Source organism: Taeniopygia guttata, chromosome 1A (assembly GCF_048771995.1).
Source record: "Taeniopygia guttata chromosome 1A, bTaeGut7.mat, whole genome shotgun sequence".
NCBI classification, from domain to species: Eukaryota; Metazoa; Chordata; class Aves; order Passeriformes; family Estrildidae; genus Taeniopygia; species Taeniopygia guttata.
In genome coordinates, this window is record NC_133025.1 from 45,041,602 (window position 1) to 45,065,253 (window position 23,652).

A 23,652-nucleotide genomic window follows, 5' to 3' on the forward strand; every position below is an offset into this window, starting at 1 on the left:
TATACTGTAAGGCAGTTCTCAAAAGCATAGGACATATAGTCAAATCTAAACATTAAACCTTCCCATGATAAAACAGCAGTGCATGTTCCCAGCAAGCAGCACGTAAAAGACAGAAGGATTTAACTGGCTTGTTTAAAGACTGTAAGACTCCAGTGTTGAACTCAATCGAACTTCCCCAGCAGGAACACACTTGCGACATTTTAGAAGGCGACTTCAAAAACAGATAAATAAAACGACTGTGCGCTTTTCAAACTCTGCGGTATTATAGATGCGAGTTCGGGGTTTGCGTTTAAGCCACCGCAACGGCAGCAGTCACACTAACAGATTAGCTACCGATTTCCCGGCTGGATTTCTTCTGGAGCCCGCTAGCCCAAGGGCTGGGCGGCTGTCCCGGGGGAGAGAGCTGCCGTGCCCGCCCGGCCCGTGCTGCCCCGCCGCTCCGCCAAGGCCGCAGGTGCCTGCGGGGCAGAGGCGGCGGCAGGTGTCGCGGCAGGACGCCGGGATCACGGCAGGTAACGGGGATCGCGCTAACGCCTCCCCCGCTGCCGGGAGGGGCGCTCCCGGGGCAGGGACACACCTGTCACCCGAAGGGGCCCCGGGACCCGCGGGGCGCCGGCGGCTCCCCCGCCCTGCCCGGCGGCCGCGAGCGCCGCCCCACGCGCCGCTCCCGCCCGAGCCGAATTTAAACTGCGTTACTGTCCCTCGCGCAAAGCACCAACGCCGCTGCTCCCGCGCCTCCCGCCCCCTCTCCGCCCGCCGGCCAATAGCGGGGCCGCTTCGTTGCCCTCCCCGCCAATCAGGGCGCCGCTTATTGCTGGCTGGGAAGAAGCGCTCGGTGCGCGCGCCCGCCCGCTGTGGAGCTGGTCCCTGGCGCGGAGCAGGCGAGTCCTCCTCCTCTTCCTCCTCCTGCCGCTCCCCCGCCCCTTCTCCCCGCGCTTTGTTGGTGCCTCTCCCGGGAGAGCGGCGGCGGCTGCGGCCGGCGGCGATGCCCGAGTTCCTGGCGGATCCGTCGGTGCTGACCAAGGAGAAGCTGAAGAGCGAGCTGATCGCTAACAATGTGAGCCTCCCGGGCGGCGAGCAGCGCAAGGACGTGTACGTGCAGCTCTACCTGCAGCACCTCACCGCCCGCAACCCGCCCGCCCTCGCGCAGCCCGACTTTTCCAGCGACGAGGAGCGGGAGCCCACACCGCTCGGCGTCCGGAGCCGCGGAGCTGCTGCCGCCGGGCGGGTGAGTACCGCTGCTCCTGCCCGCGCCGCCTCGGCTTCCCGGCAGCCTCGGGCCCGCTTTCCCGCCCGAACGGGGCCGGCCGCCTCCGCCCGCCCGCCGCGGCTCGGGGCGCGGCGCGACGCGCCGGGGTCCCCGCACGGGGCCGGGAGAGCGTCCGGCTCGACTGAGGGCGGGATCGTGCCCGGCCGGGACGCTCCCTCCGCCTGGGGGAGAGAGGGGCGGCGGGGCGGCCGCCCCGCACCGGGGACGAGTTGGGACGGCGGGTCGGTGCCGGGGGCCGCGGGCCGCTCCTTCAGGATGCGTCCCGCCCTAAGCGCCCTTTGGAGCGACTGGCTGCGGGGCAGGGGCAGCGCCAGCGCGCGTGGAGGGTGCGACAGCCTCCAGACTGTAAATTGGGAAACCTTTGCTGTAGCTTGGCGAGCGGTGTCCTAAGTAGACCATTGCTGTGTTGGAGGAACGAAGCAAGAGAACTGTACGAGGTTGCAGCTTGCTCAGGAAAGGACTCCGGTCCGCTTGTTGTACGGCAGCAACGCTGGTCGGTGTAAATGCCTCTAAATGAAAGGATGAAGCTGTGCGGGAACAGCTGGTTTGTTTCGCTTAATGATGTGGACTGTTTAGTGTAAAGAGGGTCCGTGTAATGTAGACGTCTTGCTTGTACATCTAAGATGTGTATTACAGCAAAGCGCCTCTGGTGCCTGTTGTGTTCGTCCACTGTGCTTGTTTTCTTAGACTTTACATGTGTGATGAAAGAGGGAAAGCTGATGGCATTTGAAGTTTTTCTCTTTGGGAAAATGTGATTTATTTCTTAATTTTTCATAAGTAGACTATAAATTTGCATATATTGAGAATGCAGTCTTGTAATTGCTATTGTAAGGTGTCTAATCTCGAGAAAAGGCTTGGATAATGATTATCAGCTTCCGGAGTCCTAATGTGTGTGATAGTGAAACTATTTAATTGTATCTTAGATACTGTGTTTCAAAGGTCATTAGTTGAGGGCGTGCGGAGAAACGGAGTCCTTTGAAGGTCTTGCACGCTTTAACTTTCTAAGAGAGCAGTTCTTGAACTAAAAAATCGAAAACTGTAACTTCAAGAGGAAGAGCTCTCTAAAACCAAGTTATTTACCCTATTTCTGTCTATTTCAGACACTTACTTGGCATTTACTGAATGCAGTTACAGTGAAACAGACATTTCTCTGATTTAGAGTGGTCTGCTGATAGCATTCATAAGGTGCTTTTGAGTAAAACATGATGAGCTTGAATCTGACTTGTTTCATGCTTGTTGGAGGAGGAACGTATCACAACTGCTAGTTCCTCTCCTAGATATGAGCTTTCCTTTCCACAGTGCTTAAGTTTAAACAATTATGGGTGAGTTTTTTGATGTTTACAGAATGGGTGGTACTCCTACACTTTTGTTGACAATATCTGGAAGGCTCTGTGTTATTTATGCTTATCTTGTGTGTTAGTATCAGAGCACTGTATCATCAGAAGTTCCAGAATTTCAGCAAATAAGATTTGGGTCCGTTGTGCCTTGTGTTGTGTCACCTTCCCCTCGATACAGCAACCAACCCCAACCAAAACACTCAGAAAAATCCCAAACAATGCCTGCCAAGTAAAACAAACTTGGATGATCTGTGCTTGTTGTCTTCTTTGTGCCACTTGAATAGTTCTGCAACTACTTGTAGCCTGAGTAACTTGTCCCTGTTAATGTCTTTTGGCATAAGGGCGCTTCTCTGATCAGCTGTCGTTGAAAAAGATTAGCACAAGTGTCTCCAGAATAATTTGCCCCCAGAACAATTGAAAAGAAGAGGAAGAGTGAGGGAAGCCTGACATCCCAGGGGACTGGGATTCTGGTGAAAAACCAAAGCAAAATATCTTGATGAGATTAAGAGAGGATAGGAGGGACAGCACTGACATTTGAAAGAAGTTAGAGATAAGGGACAAGGGGGGAAGCTGGAACTGCAAGCATTTATGGAAAGGAGGAATGAAGTAAAAGAACGGGCCTCCCCCCACCCCTGTCTGGGCCCGCTCGCCCTTGGCTTTATGACGAGCAAACAGCGACTGGCCTCTCGGAGCGTGCAGCCTGCTTGTGTTGCGGGCCCGGTGTGCGCGGGGGAGCGGAGGGTGGGGCAGCGCGGCGGGGCAGGCCGGGCGCCAGGGGGCGCGCCGGGGCCGGCGGCGCGGGGCAGCGCTCCGAGCGCCGCCTGCGGCACCCGCGGGGTCCTGAGCGGGGCTGGCATCGCTTGTCTTGCAGCGCGTATGAGCAACACGTGCAAACAATAATCCGAACATCCATGCTGCAGTCACTGAAAGCTATGCCAGGTCTCTTAATGCTGTTTAATGATTAGAGTTTCGACATGGCTGTAGTCATTAGTAATTTTGAACTGTCTACACTGTCCTTTTAGTGGCATTTTTCCAAGTTCTGAGCATTTGATAATGCGTTCAGGTGCTTATTTTCTATTGATAAAAGCTGTACAGAGACAAAATCCCATAGTTTCAATTCTGTTGCAAATTATGTGTTTTGATTCTGTCACTCTTCCATCTTAGCTCTATCCAGCCCAAGCTCACTTTGGCAATATATTCCTACCAGAACAGGAAAGGCTTTTAAAATCACACCTGTTTGTGCCTCAATCTGATAATATTGTCCGGAGGAGCCAGCTTCTCCAGCTCTACTAATGTTTTTGACCAACTTTTTTGCTTTTTTCACTTAAGCCTGTTTGGCATAGTGGTATGTGAGGACAGTAACTAGGTACACAAGACACTGTTGCTGCAGGGTGAACCATCTGCTTCTGAATGCCCCTTGTCCTGGTTAGTTATGAGCTGAATGTCAGCAAAGATAGCTCACAGGAAAAGTAACTATGAAATTACATTTTTTCCTCTCTAGGACCATTATTTTAAAGCATGTACCAAAAATGTTGGCTAGATGCTGTTGTCAAACAGGAACCGTTCAGGGCTTAGAATGCACAGATTATCAAGACTGAGCTTGCTGTGCATTTCATATCTTGGAAGAATCACTTCTAATGCATATATTGAGTGGTTTTTTTTTTTTGACCTTTAAAGTGATTATATGAAAAAGATCAGTCTGATGTCTCCTGTTAATGAAGGTAGGATGAGAACATCTGGACCTGAAGGGCCTGTTTGAAAGGTCATGCAAGAGACCTATCAGGCAAAGATGTTTGGTTTGATGGGGGGAGGGGGGAGAGTTGTTTGTTGAGATTTTTTGTTCTAATCAAGTAGCCAAGTAAATAAAGAGCCAGCTCCAGCTCTTCATAGTCAGAGTGCTTTGGTTATGATATCTGTAGCCGAGGTAGCAACAGTTTCAACCCCTTCCCTATTGGAAAAGAGAAGATAATGATAAAACTGGTAGTTTGTGAAGATTGGGTTTGTGGAGAGTGTACTGGATAGGTGAGGCAGTGTAAAGCATCTGCGTGTGCACAGTGAAGGCAGAGAATCTAGTTGATGTTTCCTACATGGCTGGATGTCTTAATTACGAAGTGCCACACCAACATCACCAAGAATACAGTTTAAATCCTTTGTGGCCTTTTAAAAAGCGCTCATCTGCTGGCTGAGAGAAAGCTGTGGGGGCAGCAGGGATGAGATGACCAAAGTAATTCCCACTACATTGAGAATTCCTGCCGGCTGTTCTGCACCTTCAGACTTTGAGTGAGTGCATTTTGTTCACCAAGTAACATGGAAATTAGTGTCTGGGAGGAGAGGGGTGGAAGGGTTGTATAGTCCATAATCTTATAATTTATGACTGCTACTGTGCATACGCTTGGAAATTTTAAGTCTTACACTAATTAAGGTTAAAAGGTAGTGAATTCTCTAAGTTGTGTGTATCAGTATCTTTTGAATTGCTGCTGCATAATTTTCTTTCCATTGTTTATTTTGTCTATCCTGTAGCTCTATTAAATAATTCTCTCCAGACCTTTAAGGTTAAAAAGTTCAGTAGGACTTGATTTTTAAAAAAGGAAATTCTACTGCAGGGAATGATTGTGTATGGTGGAATAAAAAGTACAAGGGGAATAAAACCATCTATTTCACAGTATAAATCTATTATTAACACTTTGCATATCCAGTTCCTTAATTTCACTTCTCCTAAGAAAAAATAGTTATTTGTTACCAGAGGGAATTGTGCAGACTGGAGAATTAAACAGCATTCTATTGGTGTGATTTGGGCTTTCCTTAGCCTATCTTAACCTTATTCAGAGAAATTGTAAATAAGCCCTGATCCTTTTAGTGTCTAGTGATGAAGCTGCACCTGTTTGGGATTAAAATCCTTGTGTATCCTGATGTAGATGCCATTTAACTTGGAATTTGAAAATAGTTTTTGGTGATGTCCCGTAGTTGTTGGTTTTATTATTTAGCAGCTTCTTCAACATGTTTCTTATGCTTGCCTTTGGGACAGTGCTAGGACTAGTACAGGCACTTATGAAGTTCACCTGATTAAGCTGGTCTCTGTTCATTTCTGTTCAGCAGGAATGCCTAAGGTAAGGGGTAGGTTCTGAGTCTGAATTCTGTTTGCTTTTAATTCTAATACTGAGAATGCTGTGTGGTAGCCCCATGCTTATAATTCACTTCAGTACTTGTTTGGAGAGTTAGTTCCTAAGCAATTGGAAACCGAGCCTGACAGATAGCACCACCAAATTGCTATCTCCGATGTGAACAAATCTCTCAAGTGAAGTATGCAGATAATCTTCCATCTTCTGTTTTCTAGAAAATAGCAATGACTAGAAATATTATGCTGTGAGTTCTGGATTGGATTAGATCTTCAGATAAGGCTTTATTGATATGGGTATATTGTTGCAAAAATATTTACATAGATTGGGGTGTATTACTGCAAAAATATTTACATTATGGGCAAAGTGGTCAATGGCACTACCTTACATTGGCAAACTCTGCTACAGTTTCATTTCAGGTGCTTCTTCTCTGCACCACAGTAAGACATTTTGCTAGTGGTGGTCAAACAGGTAAATGAGAGTGTGAGTTTTTTTGTGTTTGTTTGTATTTAATTTACAATGTTAAACTTTTAACCTAGCTCTTTTGATCTGTTTCATGGTGTAAGCTAGCAGACAAGTTGTCATAATTTGCAGGAAACATAGTGATGCATTTTACTATAATACTAGTGATAATTAAATTTAGTGGTTTTGCTGAATTTGATGCTGTCATACTACAGCTGAGGTGTGAGAAAGTCTCCTGTCCAGCTTTATGCTTCTAGGGACTCGCCTAGTGGTCCAGTGAATGGCAGCTTTCTACTTGTATGAGGGAAGTCATGTGTTCCTGCTCTAAGGAGAATAGGTGTTCAAAAGTAAAAGCTGTGACCTTGCAGGACACAAAATCTGGCCCAATTATTGAAGAACAAAGATTACTTTCAACTTCCTTCATCCCCTCCCTACTCTTTTTCATTGCTGAAGCAGGCTGTTTTGATGATCTGTTTGTGACAGTAGTGCAGGAAAAAGTGAAATGATATCCAGAATGCTGAGTAGTTTTTCTGATGTATATTGTTATAGTCTCTTCTGTGGTCTCTAAGTGAACAAAGTTAGAGATACATTGCATCAGGATTTCACTTTCTCTGAAGTGTCATTGGAATGTTGATTTCCTGCACCATGGTAGTTTTTTTCTGAAATATGGACAAGCATCTTGGTTAATCTGCTTGATGTGGGTAAACACCAGAGCTGTCATTAGTCTAAACAGATCTCAGCAAGAAAACCCAGCATTTTTTCAGAACTTTTTTTTTTCTGTTTGGACAGTTCAGTAGTCCAGAAAAAACACATTGAATATGAAATTAAAGTTAATGCAATATTTAACTTGACATATTGTTATGACCAACATGTTCAAAAGTGAATAAAAGTCTCGTGCAGCTGCAAGTTGATTGCTTCTTGTGTATGGCTCAATTGCTTCAGAAACTACTTAGGAGTGGAATGACTGATAAAGTGAGTTGTAAATCTGTCTTTGGTCAAATCTGCTGCTTTAATGACCCTATACTTCTTTGACTGTTTTCAGGCTAAAGAAATGCCATGATTATTAGAAATTCTGTTGCTTTTCAGCACCTGATTTTAAGTTTATCATGGTGGAATATCCAAAAGTAAGAGGAAAATTTGGAGTCGGATATATTTGGGAAACCCTCATTCAGTCCCTGCTTAGTTTTAAAATACTAAGATATTTGAGGCAAGACCAAGCTTGCATGCAAACAAATATTAAACTGGCATTAATAGCTGGATAGATACTGTTAGCTCATGTAAATCATCTTAAAGTGTTTTGTTGGTATCTTATAAAATGCAACAAGAAAAAGACCTCTTAATTGTTACTGACTGTTTATAGCCTATTTGTATTTGGAATTTTAATTTTTTGTTAGTACCCCAGAAACCAACCAGATAGGCTCTCTGGACAAATCAGTTGAGAAAAATGCTAAGTGCAGAAATTTTTTCTGTTTATATAATGCGACTTTGAGATACAAATATGACTTACTTCAAAGCAGTATCAACGTCTTTCTTAGTAACGAGCATGCAAATCCTAAGCATGCCTTTTTGTGTCTTACCTCTTCACTTTTACAATCTCTATTGTAGCAACAGAGGCTTCCCAAGTTGAAGTGTTAGGATCACTCTCTTTGGATTGAATGGAGGCTGCTAATTTAGGAGTAGCATCTCAGCAGATTAGTTTGATAGCCATCTGCATGTGGTGATGGTGCATTGCCAAGTGTTCAAGTAGTGTTGTCAGAGTTTGGTTTAGAATTTTTTAGAGCTACAAGTAGCAGAGGCCTAAGCAGACAAGTAGGATTTTGAAAATATTAGACTGTTTCTGATTTTTGCCTTTCCTGTACTTACCTTGTAATATCTAATCTCACAGAGAATGACAGGACAAGTAGGAATAGGGGCTTTGGAATCTTGGTTGAAAAGATGTAGATACTAAAGAACTTAGTCCATATCATTAGAGGAGGAAATTACCTATCAGGTAGAAAAATAATGCAAAGAAATGCCAGTGTAACATAAATATTTGGAGTTTTGCATTGTGGGAACCCCCGGCCTCATTCAGGGTTCTCATGTGGTGGTAAAGTCTCTCCTCCAACCTGTGCTTCCAAAGAAAAGCTCCGCAGCCTCTTTTTGTTCGGTCTCAAGGCAGTTTATTGCGAGTTATCTAAAAGATTGTCTTCACGGGCTGCGGCTGCTTTGGTCAGCAGCCCAGGCAGAGACACACACACCCCTGACACCCTCACTGCCTGGTGTCTTCTTCTTTCTCCCCTCCCAGGGCTGCTGCTATTTTTTATACGATATATTACATGTTATATGTTTACAGTTTTTCCCCAATATGTACTACCTATGTTACAAGGTGCTTTTCTACTCTAAACCAATCCATAAGTGCCAGCATCACCAAGAACATGGAGGCAAGGAGGAAGAACAGGATCAGCCCACTTTCCTCCATCTTAGAACTTCTGACCCCATGTACAAAGGAAAAACCCCCCTGTACAACACTAAAAAATTTTCCCCTCTACTTTGTAACCACTTCTACTGTACTATCTAACCTTTTGTGGCTGCTTGTTCCACCTTCAAAGTTGGTAACTTATTCCATGGCTCAAACTCAAAATCACAGCTGTTTCCAGCTGCTTGCCAGGGTCTAAAATGCTTCTGACCAACACTTGGAACCTCCAAAAATGTCTGAGGGACATTTTGAGCTCCAGCATTGCATTATGATGGTGAAACAGCTAGAAGCTTACTTCTCCAGTCACAGGAAATCAATCCCTTCCCACTGTATACTTGAACTTCAAATTAAAACACAAGACCAGAATAATGAGGGATATTTTTTTTTAACTCCAGAGGAGATTTGTAATGGGTATTTCCTTCCTAAGCAGAAAACTTGTGCATGTTTTCATAGTAGGTGTAAATGTTTGTACTGTTTCACATAGGCTTTAGTAGTGATCAGGGGTGAGAATAGAATTAATGTCTTCTAGGTTTATGTGTTTAGTACACTGTGTTTTCCTGTTCCCTTAGAAGAAAAATATATTTTCAGTATTAATTGGAAATGCAGTCTCTCATTTCTCCCTCCTGTTCTCAGAAAGCTACAAAGAAAACTGACAAACCCAGACCAGAGGAGAAGGATGGCCTAGATATAACAGAGATGAGTAATGAAGACCTTCAAGAGCAACTTACGAAGTATGGAGTAAATCCTGGCCCAATTGTAGGTAGGTTACTTAACTAGTAGATACTAATCTGTTTTATTTTTCACTATGCTTCACTTGTGAGGTTTCCCTGATACAGTTACTTTTTAGTACCAGTACTGTTGCAATACTACTTTCCACCTAGGATATTTTCATCCAACTGTTTACCTTGAGAAATCTTGAAGCATTGCAGGTGTTGGGCAAGTCTGCAGTTTGCTTCTCCTGTTCTAGGCCAGCTGGAGATGTTCCAACTTCATTTCTGAAGCTGTGTAATTATTAGTTAAAGTTCAGTGCTGGGGTAATTAGGTCTTCTGATACAGAGGTTTAGATCTGAGCTCACTTAAATAGGAAATACATCTTACATAATAACCTAATGGTATTGAGAGCAGAATGAGAACAAGGAACTTCCCTTTCCCTAGAGTATTTCCTACTGACTGCATTGTGCAGTAATGTTTTCCTTTACTAATATTTTTTTCTAGCCTAGCATTCTGACCTGTTTGCTGGCCTATGTCAGGAGTAGTCCTGACCCCAGCCTAATCTCCTGCCTTGGGCACTCATCTGTGATGTGAGATCAAAGTGCCTTGCCTTTCAGATTGTGCAGTAGCCTAATGGCAAGGGAATTTGATTTCACAACTCTTGAAAAAAAGATTGTTGCCTGTAGTATGCAGAGCCTTCTGTGGAATGTTCTTGAAATCCTAGGTTGATGGAAGTGTCCATGACTGAGCCTGCAGTCCTGTGTGTATTCAAAGTCTTATCTGTAATGTTTTCAGTTAGCTGATTCTGCATGCCTTGCCATTCATCCTGTACCTCTTGGATGGTACTCAAGAACCTATGTAGTCCACTGGAAGGCACTTACATTTGGTCTAATTTATTGCCTTTATTTCTTAGAAAGTATGGACTCTTTCTTGAGAGGCTGCCATTTCTTTTAAATGGTGGTTTCCTCTTATCAGAAAACTTCAAAAGTTAGATGATTTTTTTTTCTGCAGCTAACAGCTCAGGCATTAGTCACTTCTACAGATTTTTGCCAATGAAGTCCAGATGTGGAAGTATGTGCTAGACTTAAAATGTTTTAAACAGCTGTGCTCTTAGCTCATGCAAGCCAACCTGATAGCTAGATGGCAGCAAGCAGAAAGCTCTGTGGTTGCTGCTTGCTTGCACCACCTCTGATGCTTATTGAACTGAATTTGACAACAAGGCAAAGGCAGGGGAATTAATTTCAGGGTAAGGGAATTAGGAGAATAATAGAGCAATCTGCATGAAAATTGTTGCCCTTGTACTATCAAATTCACTTTTTTTTTTTTTGGTGAGGGAATAACAACTTGTATATTGCAGCATATGAAGCAAAACATCTAAGAAGGAGGTAAATTCCCTTTCCATAGATTTTCTTTCTATAACTTTCAGCGTACAAAGAGGTCTGAGTTTATCTTAAGAATTCTCTTAAACTGAAAAGTTAGAAACCTTAGAGGCAGAGTTGTATAACTAGAGGTGTGTGTCTGTGTGTATATATGTATGTATATAGAGAGAGAGACACTCTGGCCCATACAAACTGATAAAAAATAACAAAACATTATGTTCAGAATTTCCCAAATAATATGTAACCACCAAGTTCTATCAGGCAAGTCAGGAAAGATTAAAACTGTTTCTTTAGCATGTATCCTTCCTTGTTATAGCGACTACTAGGAAACTTTATGAGAAAAAGCTTTTGAAACTGATGGAACAAGGTCCTGACCTGAAGGCACCTGTGGCTCTCCCAGCAATTTCAACTACTGAGAACACCAGACAGAATGGAAACAATGATTCTGACCAGTACAGTGACAATGAGGAAGGTAAGACTCGAGTGGAACTTGCATGGGAACAATTCAAATTTTACATGACTAATACTTGCAATACAAATAACCTAAAGAGGGGTATGATCTTGCTGTTAAATAAGGCTGTAAGATACTGCTGTGGGCCAGGTCAAAAATACACATCATGCAGTACCAGCACAGTGATCCAGGTACCTGTTCTGGGAAATGAAACCTTTTGCTACTGACCTGGTCTCTTCATTTTCCCAGACTGGATGGAGCCTGTAAATCCAATAGACAGGAGAACTGCATATTCGGTGTTTCAATGTTCTTTGCACTTCATACTTAAGTACTAGTCCAATTTTGTCTTATGGTGCTCACAGCAGTTATTTACTGTGGGAGAGTGAATGAATGTTTGTTAATTAAACTTTTGTTCTTTTTTTGTTTAATGGCTAATACTTATGGTTCAACCCCTTTTATCCTCTGTTCCTTATGGACTTAGTTGGGGGTGAGTTGATTGGTTGGTCCTGGCTGTGTGTTTTGTGGGTTTTAATATCAAGTTTGTATCAAGCATGTATAGTGGTGGGGGAAGTGGAACCAAAAACACACCATTGTGCAATTTACAAAAAACAAAAACAGCACAGCTTTTAAATAATTACTTGAATGGAGTGTCAGAAGATGCTTATTTAGTGTGGTTTGGTTTTGGGAGTAGGTTTGTTTTATTTTTTACAGGAATTTCCATAGACATAGGACAGAAATGGTTGAAATACAACTAGTAATTGGATTGATCTCCCTTGCATATTTGGTCTTGTTTTTCAGCTTTTATATCTTGCACTTTTAAGGGGGAAAGGATGCTAGAGATTGATTTATTAATGTTTGGGACCGCCAAGAGCCCAGTCACTGACAGCTGATTTCTTATAATTACATATGCTTCATATACATACTGAACTGTTCACACACTAGGGAAAAAACTCAAGCCCAAATATTTCCCTTCTCCCCTACCTAAAAAAAAGTTCTTGATTACAAATCTTAAATATGTTCTTGTAAAGCTATTAGAATTTTAGAAAAGCAGTGGAAATAATGCATCCTTTTATTGGTGAGATGACTGCTAGCTACTTTCCATTCTACTGCATCAAAAATGGGGTTTTATATAAAAGGACATATATTAGAAGAGACCATCAACTTCAAACAGTATTGACAAGCTTCAATACCTTTACTACGGTCAATAATAGAATGGTACTTTGGTTAAAGGAGTTGCAGTTTGATAGCAGTTTCTAAATGGAATTGCTGGATTTGTCAAGGCTTATCTGAAATGTAGGATTTTTAGCAAAAAAAGTAAATAAGTAGATCAGTATTTTAAAATAATTTTGAGGTTATTCTTCACAAGTGCTTGTTCTTATACATTTAATAGAGGAATATACCTGTTTCATGGCTTTTTAAGGGAATAGTAACTCAGAAGAGTTATGTTGCCTCTCAAAATTAATTTTTATTAAAATTGATTTCAACTAGTAAACAACTACTAGTATTATAAAAACTAGTTATATTAAAACTGGTTGCAGATCCGAAGACTGAGCTGAGGCTTGAGAAGAGAGAACCTCTGAAAGCCAGGATGAAGATGCCAGTAGCACTCAAGCAAAAAAGAGTTGTTGAACACAACCAGGTATGTTTGTCATAGCAGCATGTGGAGCAGCTACTAACTGCAGGTGATGTGCTCACTAAACACCTTACTACTTTTAACATCACATTTGACTAAGTGAGCCACGCTGGTTTTTAGAAGTTCTTTAAAAAGATTCTGTTCTAATATAGCATGAAAATCTTGTGAATTAACTATAGTGGCTGTTTTTAGATTGTCTGATAATGTTCAAAGTTATGGTCTGCTAAAAGCTGCTTGTCTGACTTGCTAGCTGCTGTAGCACCTCCTGCAGAAGAATAGTAGGCAATCTTAACATGTTTCATTTTGGAAACCTGGCGGATTAAGTCACATGGGCTGAAGGCTTTCAGTTGGTAGCTCATGATCAACTTGATTTAATAAAAGCAGTGGTTTCTCAAAAAAAAAAAAAGTTTGGAAAAAGGGGTGTGGGGGGGTTTTTTGGGTTTTTTAAACATGTATTTTTATATACATATGTATATATATGATTAGATAGCTACAAATATAGGTATGCATTTTAAATACATCTGTTTAATGATTCATTTAAACGTAGTATGTGAAGTAATGTATTTGGGAATATGCCTATATATATATATGTGTGTCTGTATATGTGTACACACATATGCTAGCTGTCTCTGTAATATTTTTTCTTCAACTATGTTTGTAGCAGCAGCACTAAAGTAGACACAAATTTGTTGAAAAACTCCTATGAAGAAAAAGAGTAAATAACAAGTGTAGATCTCCCACCTGTATGCACCACCTGTTCTTTACTTATAAATACTAGTTTTGCTATCTTGATGGAAGAGGCATTTTAGGGAAGTACCTCGATTTTCATACTGCTGAGTACAGGATTTGGTAGTTGATGGCTGATCTGTCCTTCTGATGTGGAAGTGTCACTAAATGCCCTGTTCCCCAGATTAGGATAATTGGAGTCTTTAGAGTGTTGTTCATCTGTCCAGTAAGTATTGGAGTTATGCTACAGTGAAGAACTCGTAAAGAAACATTCAGTGACCCAGAATTACTTATTAATTGCTTGGTGTATTTTAGCAGATTGCTGTGACTTTGTTAAATGCCAGATGCTTGCTATTTAGTGTGTGTGTCTATATGTACATGCTTTAGCTATGGATGTCTCTTAAAGCAGGTAACATGCTGCTATATGATCTTGAGTAACACAACACAGCTATGGAGATCCATAACTACTTTGCTCATTACAAGTTGGCATTTTAGGGTGCAAGCTGAACGGATTTTACTTCAAAAATTAAAACATACACATAGTTCAATGCACCAAATATTCTTTAATTTGATCAGGCAACTTATGCTTGTAATGGTCTTTATAATGAGCATCTTAATATTTAGGTTCTTGTAATGTGAGAATCACTTTTTTCCAAAATGGTATTTCTTCCAGAAATCCCTGCCAGCTTCAGTGTAATGAAGATATTTAATTCTGCTATCAACAAACAAAACTTGTAGCCTTCAGAAACTCCTTTATAGAATAAAAGAGATTTAGTGAGGTGTTTTTGTGGCATTTTAAGTGACGATTTGTTTACTCAATTTTTTGTCATCCAGTTTCACTGTATTAGTATCAGGTCATTACTGTTTTTGCAATCTTACATGTGCAGTACAGATGCAGTGTTTTGCAACTTGCATATTTCAATTACCAGGAGTTAATCAAAGGACTAATCAAAAAATTACCAAATTTCAGAATTGCCAAATGCTTCAGAAACTCTATTTAGTTTGTTAAACCTTTTACTTTTGAACTTCTGGTTGTTTCTTGTTGTTTTGTTTTTTGTTTTTTTTTAATACGGTGAACAGACAAAACCAACTAAAAACCCCAAGACAAGCAGCTCCACCCACCCACCCCCCAGTAAAATTTTACAGCTGGTTGAAGCCAAGAACAACTTAATGCTTTTGGCTAGCAAATGTGTGTAGTCATGTATTTTGCTGAGGACAAAAGCGGAATATAGAGACTATTTTTTTCTTTCCTCCCCTTCTCTCTGTGGAATTGCATTGTAGATTTTCAGCTAATGTATCAAGGGATGCTTATTCTGCAGAACTATTTCAGCTGTTGTGCATTGTGGGGCATTGGCACAAAGATTGAGTCTGTAGCTGTTACATTACGCTCAGGCCATGTTTTCCCCATTTCCCAGGACCCCTGTGACACTGATCAGATAAACCTAGACCCCTCCTTCCAGCCCCAACAGGGTTGGTGGAGAGCCAAAAGAGCCCTCCCTGTCCAGAGCCTAGATAAGGCGATGTCCCTTCCTGTTTGCTCTCTTTCCCCCACTCTTCCCTCGGACCATACAATAAAAAGAGCTGGGCAACTACATTGGGGTGAGAGCCTCTTTTAGAAATCTTTGCCCATCTCCTGATGTTCCTCCCCTCAAGGCCTCAGATCTCTGGGCTAGCCTAATAATTTAGGGGCTGAGAGAGGAGAAACATCATGTAGCATGGTGAGGCTGAGCTGGTGGGCAGTGTGGTATGAGCAGACTTGCTAGTTATTTCTAGGTCCTGTGCAGCGCTGGTTTTAGACCAGACATACGTAGTTGACAAGACTGTTTGTCATTTGGCATGGCTGGATGTAACTGTTCTCTTGAGAGTGCAAATAGATAGATAGTTATTAGGCAGACTGCTGCAAAAGAAATTGGGTGGGGAGGTTGAATATGAGTCTTATCGGTCAGTTAGCAGTGGAGTGCTGGATGAACTTGACCTCAGCTGTTTGTGTTTAATTACCTCTTCATAGTGAAAAATTGGCATAAAACCCTAATTTAAATACCCCCTTCTAATCCAGTAGGTGATTTTAGAGTAGGAGTTCAAAACTGAGCCTGACAGGGCAGAAGGAGGTAGGCTAACAATATAAATGTTGAGGAGCCATGTAGAGCTAGTCTCTCTTCTGAAACTTTGTATAGTGACATTGTGCATGTGCTGTGTTCCCCTATTCCTCTCTGTTTTGTTTTTTCTACTACCTGTATAGTAACTTGACAAGTGATAGCTGAGGTAAAGTAATGAACTATAGCTCTACTGCTCATGAGTTATTTGACAGTTAGAAGCACATACTGAACACTGCTTGTGTACCACACCATTGTAGTTTCTCTGGTTACATTACAGGTTGTTAGTGTACCGAACATGAGTGTTGCATTTTGATAGGGTTAGAGGCCTGCTCCATTGACAGTGAGGATAATTAAAAATGTAGACAACAATTTTTATTTCTTCTTTTTTATTTTGTCTGGGTGGATTTTATGCAGTAGATTCTGGTTTTTCCTAGGCTTTTCATGCAAGAAAAAAAAACTTGAAAGTTGATACTTAAAAGATATGATTAAAGCATCTGAAAAAGAGAAGCAGTTATTAGTCAAATGCTTCTAACTTTCATTAGAAGTAATTCACAGTCAAATACTCTGGAATGGGGAGCTCATTTTTACTAGTATGAGTGAATTTGCTTTCCCAAATGGATTGGTGCAGTAGAAACACTCTGAAATTAGTGTTTTTTCTCTAAGCTTCTAAAGAACACCTCTCAAATCGAAAGTGTATTGGGCTGAGGTGGGGAACTGTGATTGTAGGTTTCAGGAAGGAAGAGAATGCAGTGTCTGGTAAATATTTAAGAAGGGGTTATAAGATGTTTGATCAAAAGTCTGTTAAAATTGTAAAGAATTTTTGAGAATTAGGCTGAAATCTACAATTCTAAAAAAAAAATTGGAATCTGTTTGGACCTGTTTTATAAAGTACTTCAGTGACTTTGGAATGAAGTGAAACACGTGCTCCCTCTGCTGTTTATGTAGTAGCTGCTATACAGACTTTGTCATAGAACTATAAAGCAGCTCAGCTTCTAGTTTCACTGTCTCCTCTCAATTAATAAATACTTTTCAGCCTGTTCTCTTAACACATTTGTTTTGGGGCTGATACTGTTCCAGTGAAGTCATTTCGACTATTGAACCTGTAACTGACAGTTGCAGTGTATAACTTTAGCAATGAGTGTAACTTCCAAAAACTTGGTAATACATCACTGTATGATGTGTTAATGTGCAAAGATGGAAGTATTTAAAAAATAATATTTTTTTTATGTTTAAACTTAACCAAATAAAAAAGAAAATCTTGTATGTAATCTAGATGAAGCAGATCCACATCTTCCTTTCCATTTTGGAATTAGTTTTGAAGGGAATATTTGTTTTGAGCATGAAACTTACATTAGAGAGTAGGGAATGATCTGCCAGTTTGTTAATGGCTATAAAAACTTGGGGCTTCATGCTGTTACTTCAATTGTGAGAGATCTGTATCAGGCTTGATTGTTTAAACCTGCTATTATGTGAAAATTGTTACTTTCATCTCTGTATGTGGAAACTTTTTAAGATCATTCAGTGTCTCTCCCTGACCCCTGTGGCTGAAGATTAGTTCCTGTTGAAACATAGGTAGCTGTGCATAAACTGTACCCAACTCTGCTTGAGAAAATAGAACCCTATCTGTGTAGAAAAAAGGTGATGCTTTCTGCTTATGCTCGTAGATTTATTTTTATGTATGTGTAGGCAGGAAATGTAATGGGCCTGAAAGCTTCATGTCTGCTGTCCATGACTTGATATAACTCCTCCTGGTAGCTCATTCTAGGGCAGTGAGCAAATTAGCAGGTTTTGCTGTTGGGCATTATCTGCTCAGTTCTGTATTTAAACAATGTGCTCAAATGTAGGTATTATGGTCAGTGCTACTAATCTAGCCAGCTATTCATTATTGAATGTATTAGGATCCACAGTTTTTTTATTGTAGACTTGTTGATTCTGTGCATGCTATTTTGGCTTTTGCTATTTTGGCCAATAGCTTTTGGCTATTTGGCTTTTGGCTTTTTGGTTGTGAGTGTCTGATGTTTGGAGCTGGTTTTCATGTATATGATCATGTGTTTGATGCTTGAATAGACATATTCTCAAGATGGAGTTACTGAGACTGTCTGGACAAGTGGATCTTCAAAAAGTGGACCTCTGCAGGCATTTTCTAGGGAGTCTACAAGAGTGTCAAGAAGAACACCAAGAAAAAGGGTGATGAGAGGCTTTTATAATAGACAAGCTTTTTTTTTTTTTTCTCTCACTCTTGGGGTCCCAGTGGCTTTTATTCAATTGTTGTCTTTTGTTTGTTTTAAACAAACAGGTGGAAGCTACAGAACAATTGCCTATAGATGATGCTGTAATATCAGAGAGTACTCCCATAAATGAAACTATATTGGCTGCAAGCAACGAGACCCTAGTAAATATGCTTAGTAAATATGTCTAATCAATTGTATTATTCTTCTGTAATATATCTTCATTGACAGAATCATTCTGTTTTGGACCAATAGAAGACTGTTTTAAGGAAAGTAAGACTATTCTGTAGTGTTTGAAAACACATACTCAGTATTTGTTTTAGTACCTAGTACTCTTCACTTTGAAATGGGACTAGGTCAACACCTAGGTCCCATCTAATGTCTTTTGGGGGGAGGGCTGAAAAGAATCACTTTAAAAGCTTAGATATTTTCTTAATTTATTTAAGTACATGCAGAATATTTGCTTTGAAGTTTGGCTGTTCTTGTGCACTAAATAGCTTTTATGTTTCTAAATGGCTTAAAAGAACCTACTCAGAATGATAAGCAGTGTGTTTCCTTTGCTGATCTTGGAATATCTTTTACATAACCTTCTTCAGTTAACTTCTAACACGCATATATTGAATGCACGTAAAGGTTTTCATTTTTTGTTTTTGCCACCTTGCCCCTTTTCATTTTGTATTTTGGCTGTTTCTGAGTTTGAACAATTTTGAATCTCGGCAGGTTGGCAATAGGGTGCCTGGAAATTTCAAGCATGCAGCTCCTACACTGTCAGTCAGTGAACTCTCAGACATGCCCAGAAGAACACCAAAGAAACCACTGATGACAGCTGAAGTAAATAAATTAAAACTTAGATTGCTCTTGCTTACTCTCTGTGAACAAAAATCTTGTGTGTATGTGCTTACTTCTTAGTACAGAGGGGGTGGAGGATATCATTGCCCAGGTGACACCAGTCAAAATAAACTAGTGTTGTCACATGACATAGAATACAAACTTATTTTCATCTTCCCCTTTCAGATTTGGATGTGTGTGTGAAAACCTGATTTTTTCTTTTTTCCTAAGACAAATATCTTTTTATGTGTTATTTCTCCTTGTGCTGCTATTTTTCTGAACAAAATGTAGATTTTTTTTTCTTTTAATTTCTTTATACTCAGAGTAGAATTGGGTTGTTTCCCTTTGAGCTTGTAAATCAGCCTATCCTGAAAAAATGCAATGTGCTTTAATTTAAGGAGTCAAGTAGTAGAATTATTTGAGACCAAATGCCTGAATTAAAAAAGCATCTGTAGATTCCTGTCAGTTATGAAGAAAGAAAAGAATTCTTTTACTGTTAACCTATTAAAGCTGTCAATAATTATATCTCTTGGAGAACTGGCTAAAGCACCTTCAAGTATATGTAATTGTCTTAATGTAATACTGTAATGTGGAATTTTACATTGCAAGATGCTGTTTGTCTGTTCATGTAGCTGTAGATAAAGCTGCTATTAACACTTTATTTAGAATATGACTGCAGTGTAGGCTTAGTTGTCAAATTGAATGTTGTGGGTCAACTTGATGTTCTATTCCAAACTGCTGATGGGGTTTTTCAGTCAGTATTTTACTTTACTGTGATTTATTACTACATACTGTATGATTTATTACAGCAAGAAGAGACAGATTGTCCACATCAGTGCTTTTTAAATCATGTTGGTCACAACCAGTCCTGTGATCTGCTCAACACAGCCATGATAGAGGTGATGATTAAGTTTTTTTGGTCATCTACATCATCGGCTCACAGGTGTAGAGAATTTATACAACTTATTCTTTATCTAAAGGAAACTGAGGCGATCACTGAATGCTTTAAGACCCCAAAAGTGACTGGATGGCTGCCAATAATTAAGGTTAAACAAACTTCTAAAACCCAAGAAGTAAACTTCCTGAATGGCACTGAGTGACTCATTCATTCTTACAAATTGCACATGGTTGTAGTCACTGAGGTAGCTATGCAGAAGCTTTTTGTTTTGCTGTCTGTTTGGCCTCTAACTAGTTTTGGTTTCCTAGGTGCTGGAGAGAACTACAGAAGAAAGAAGAATAGAAAGAGATATTCTTAAAGAAATGTTCCCTTATGAAGCATCAACACCTACAGGAATTAGGTATTTTTAAGGTTCATGGGGGCTTTTTTTCTCAGTTCTTGTAAACCTATTTAAGCTGAGAACTAACTTTTGATTATATTGATAGATTTCTGAGGAACAGTTTTTGGACTCTGGCTCAATGACATTTGTGACAGCTACCTATTCTTCCATTCTATATACATAGAGCCCCCTCTTTGAAATTGAAGGAGGGAGAACAGGGTGGTACTATAGTAGGAATTATTACTGGACTTTCTGGCTCGTGAAAGTTAATTGTAAAGGGTTTTTCTGTGGTAATGACTTGCAATATTTAAGTTTTTAGCTAGATGCAACTGCTCAGGCCTGCTGTTAAATTAAGGAAAGATGTTGCAGCATATATTTGAGGGTTTTTATGCAAAGCAAGAAAGAACTTTGATACCCTATTTTTTCCTTTAGGTGGCAGCCATATTGATTACTCTTAGCGTGAGTAAGGATGGCATCTAGGAAAGGCTATTACTTGTGCATTTTGGGGATTTTTTTGTCTTTATATTGAAACAAAAATTGAAGCAACCCTTCTGGTTAAATAGGCGATTTTAAAAATTGCTCTGTTTAGAGGATATCAGAAAAAGTTTCCTTGTGTTAAGATGTGAAATCATCTGTGTTTCCAGTATGTGAATTAAAGCTTCAATTTAAACTGCAGTTTATGCAGTTGGATAAACTCATAACCATAAGGGGAATATATAGTACCAGTTGCTACTACTGTAGTGTCTGCTGACTACTCAAGTTTGCTCTCCTGTTTTGAGATTAAATCCATACCAATATTTTTTTTTCTTCTTTTAAATAAAGATCATATATATGTACTCCTTGTATATAGGAACTTGACAGTGTACATGGGGTTTTTGAATTCTTACTTTGCCTTTTGGCTCTGTGTATTGGCTTAGCCATCGGTAGATATTTTATTGGCCAGAGATAATCTTATGTTTAGAAATCCCAGCAGGGCTGCATAAGTAATCACTAAAAAAGCAAATAGAGGGAGACACTTTCTACAGTTTGATTGCCAGTTATGATCCTTTTTATGTAGGTAGGGTGGAATAACATTTGAGGTTTTTTTTTTAAGTGTTTGGTTGAACACTGAATTATTAACTTATCATATCTGTCAAGCTTCAAAAGTAGTATTACAGGTATTGTATTCACCAGAAATAATTCTTAGTTCTTTAATTATGCTAAAACTTCCCTATGCACTTTAGATTGCTCTTTTAAATATGCAGTATTTAATTTTATTTTTTTTTTTTATTAACAGTGCTAGCTGCCGTAGACCAATCAAAGGAGCTGCAAGCCGGCCTCTAGAGCCCAGTGACTTCATACTGGAGGAAAGTTACTCTAAGTATGCGCAAAAATACAGTACCTCGACTGACATCAAGTCAGAGAAACCACCAATAAAAAAAGAACGCCCTGTTCCTGTGTGGATAAAACTTCTTCTCTTTGTTGTTGTTTCAGTCTTCATATTTTTGGTTTATCAGTCAATGGAAACTAATCAAGGAAATCCTTTTTCTAGATACCTGAATATTGTCACTTCAGGCAGTGCCGAATAAATATCTTTCTGAAAGGCACACCCAATTTGATCTCCTGTTTTTTAATTGTAGAGAACTCTTCTGCCCTCTCATCGGCTCAAGGACTTCTTACAAATAATGTGATTGGAACCTGATAAATTGGATAAATGAAGAAAGATAATATTAAAAGGACATTGGTAACTTTCTGGACTTTGGACAAGTAGATCACTGCCATAGGAGTAACATTTTTTTAAATCTTTGAACTTTTTGTAGGCTTTATTTTTTTAATGTGGACATCCTTTAAATTCACTTTTGAGAAAATGTATATTTGTTTTTGCAAGAACTTGGAAGCTGAGAAGGGCAAAAATGTAGTAAAATGTGAAGCTGTGTTTTTAAAGCTTTTCCTTTGTACAGAAAAGAAGTTGTACTTCTGTCTCTAGATTATAGCAGAGAGGATTTTAACCTGGGAAAAGGGCAATGCATTTCTTGATGCATTTTTTCAGTAACAAAATAACCGCATTTGATCTCTTGGGCTGTAGACAGAGTACAACTGCAACCTTTTCTGTAGATTACTGTAACTTTTTAGTAAATGTAACTGTAAACCTGTTTGCATTTCTGTAACAGTCTCGGTATCATATTAGTAACTGTTTAAGTGTAACTTCATTTAAATGTATCCCTTCATTTTAGTGCTTACAGTGTTGTAGGAGCTGAATACAAATCTAATTGGCAAGAGATGTCTTAGAGGAACTTATTTATTAGTAATATGTGTGGGAAATAAAAACGACATCATAATAATTTGCTACTAAAATACTTTTTTGGGTCAAGATTGTCACCTGAAGCAGATGAAATTCCAACATTAGCAGTGGTCTTTTTTTTTTTTTTTTTTTAAAGCAAGGTCTTTCCAACACAGCTTTATGTGATTATCTTTAAATATTCATGTAGAAAAGTATTCTCAAAGTGTGAAAATTCCATATGAAGTTTTATTCTTGTATGAAGAGGGCATTGCTGCATTTTTTGATAGTTTCATCTTTTAAGGTGAGATTTACTACTTTCATGCCATTGACTATTTTTCTCAGTGGAAGCATGCTGAAACACTCTCTATTGTATAACTTGGTTGAGCAGGCAGCTGACTTCACTACTACCAATGAAGAGTGATAAGCAAAAATATTTTTCAAGTGAATGTATACATTTTTGGTGTGCTTAAATTTGCAGCATACAGATGTTCAGTCTTATTGCTTGGTACAAAATTGCAATAAATCATACTACTTATTCTTAAAGTGCTACTTATAAAAAGCTGAGAACATTAGTTAATAGTCAATATCTTTTTACTCTAGGTACAATTATTGTGTAGACTATAGCTATGGGGAAGCTTTACTTTTTGTGAACTTTGGGACAAACATGGTAATTTGTAGCAAAGCAATAGTTTTGGGGTTTTTTTCCTGTTTAATTTTTTTTTCCTTCTAAACTGCATTTTTGAGTAATACAAATAGCTAAACTTGTGTCCATCCTATAGGGAATTGTAACATAAGACATTCACTTTTGGTGTAAAAAATGGAGAAAAATAAAAATGATTTTAATGTGTGTGGATTTTCCTTATCAAATAAATGCATTGCTGAAAAGCAGCAAAAGCAAGACAAACAATGTATCAGTGGTATCATTTTGTGCTGCTACAGTCTTCCATATTGAAAAAAAAATTAAAATCTGATAAACTCAGGTCAGTTCATGTCACCTGGTGGGTGGAGTATTCATCATATTTGTAGTATCAGAGTTTTGTGCCATAGTCCTTTAGCCTATGTCAGGTCTTTAATTTGGATGGGGGGAGAAGATGGCTTTCATTTGTTCTTCAGTGCTAAAGGTACTTCCTTTTCACTTTAAATTGTTTCTCACACCACTTTGCATGTTAAATGTAAAATACATCTTTGTTTCTTTCAGTTGACCTCCTCCAGGGATACTATTAGCATCATCAAAGAAAAAAAGTAAGCCACAATCAAAACATACTGCAAACTGAAGTTAATTACAATTAATGGCATCATTTTTTCATTCTTGCACTATTTTGGAGAATGCTCTCAACTTCGGTGTTACCTCACAGACGGTAAAGAGTTTTCTAGAAAAATCCTCAAAGCAACCCACATCTAATTCAGTTGTGGTTGGAAGTCA

The 23,652-nt window shown here is 39.7% G+C and overlaps 1 protein-coding gene across 8 annotated transcripts; it reads left to right on the plus strand.

Moving 5' to 3' along the window:
* Positions 1 to 795: 795 nt before the first annotated feature.
* On the plus strand, positions 796 to 23,136 carry TMPO (thymopoietin). Of its 8 annotated transcripts, XM_041713484.2 has the most exons (10): positions 796 to 1,228; positions 9,274 to 9,400; positions 11,047 to 11,202; positions 12,720 to 12,820; positions 17,704 to 17,823; positions 17,933 to 18,028; positions 18,585 to 18,695; positions 19,502 to 19,591; positions 19,899 to 19,990; positions 21,246 to 23,136. In XM_041713484.2, the coding sequence occupies exons 1-10, from the start codon at positions 986 to 988 to the stop codon at positions 21,535 to 21,537; spliced, it is 1,428 nt and encodes a 475-aa protein (XP_041569418.1). In that variant the 5' UTR covers positions 796 to 985; the 3' UTR covers positions 21,538 to 23,136. The 8 variants fall into 8 exon arrangements, with proteins under 8 accessions (XP_041569418.1, XP_041569419.1, XP_030117833.1 ...); XM_041713485.2 differs by lacking the exon at positions 17,704 to 17,823; XM_030261973.4 differs by lacking the exon at positions 19,502 to 19,591 and having other exon boundaries at positions 797 to 1,228.
* Positions 23,137 to 23,652: the final 516 nt, after the last annotated feature.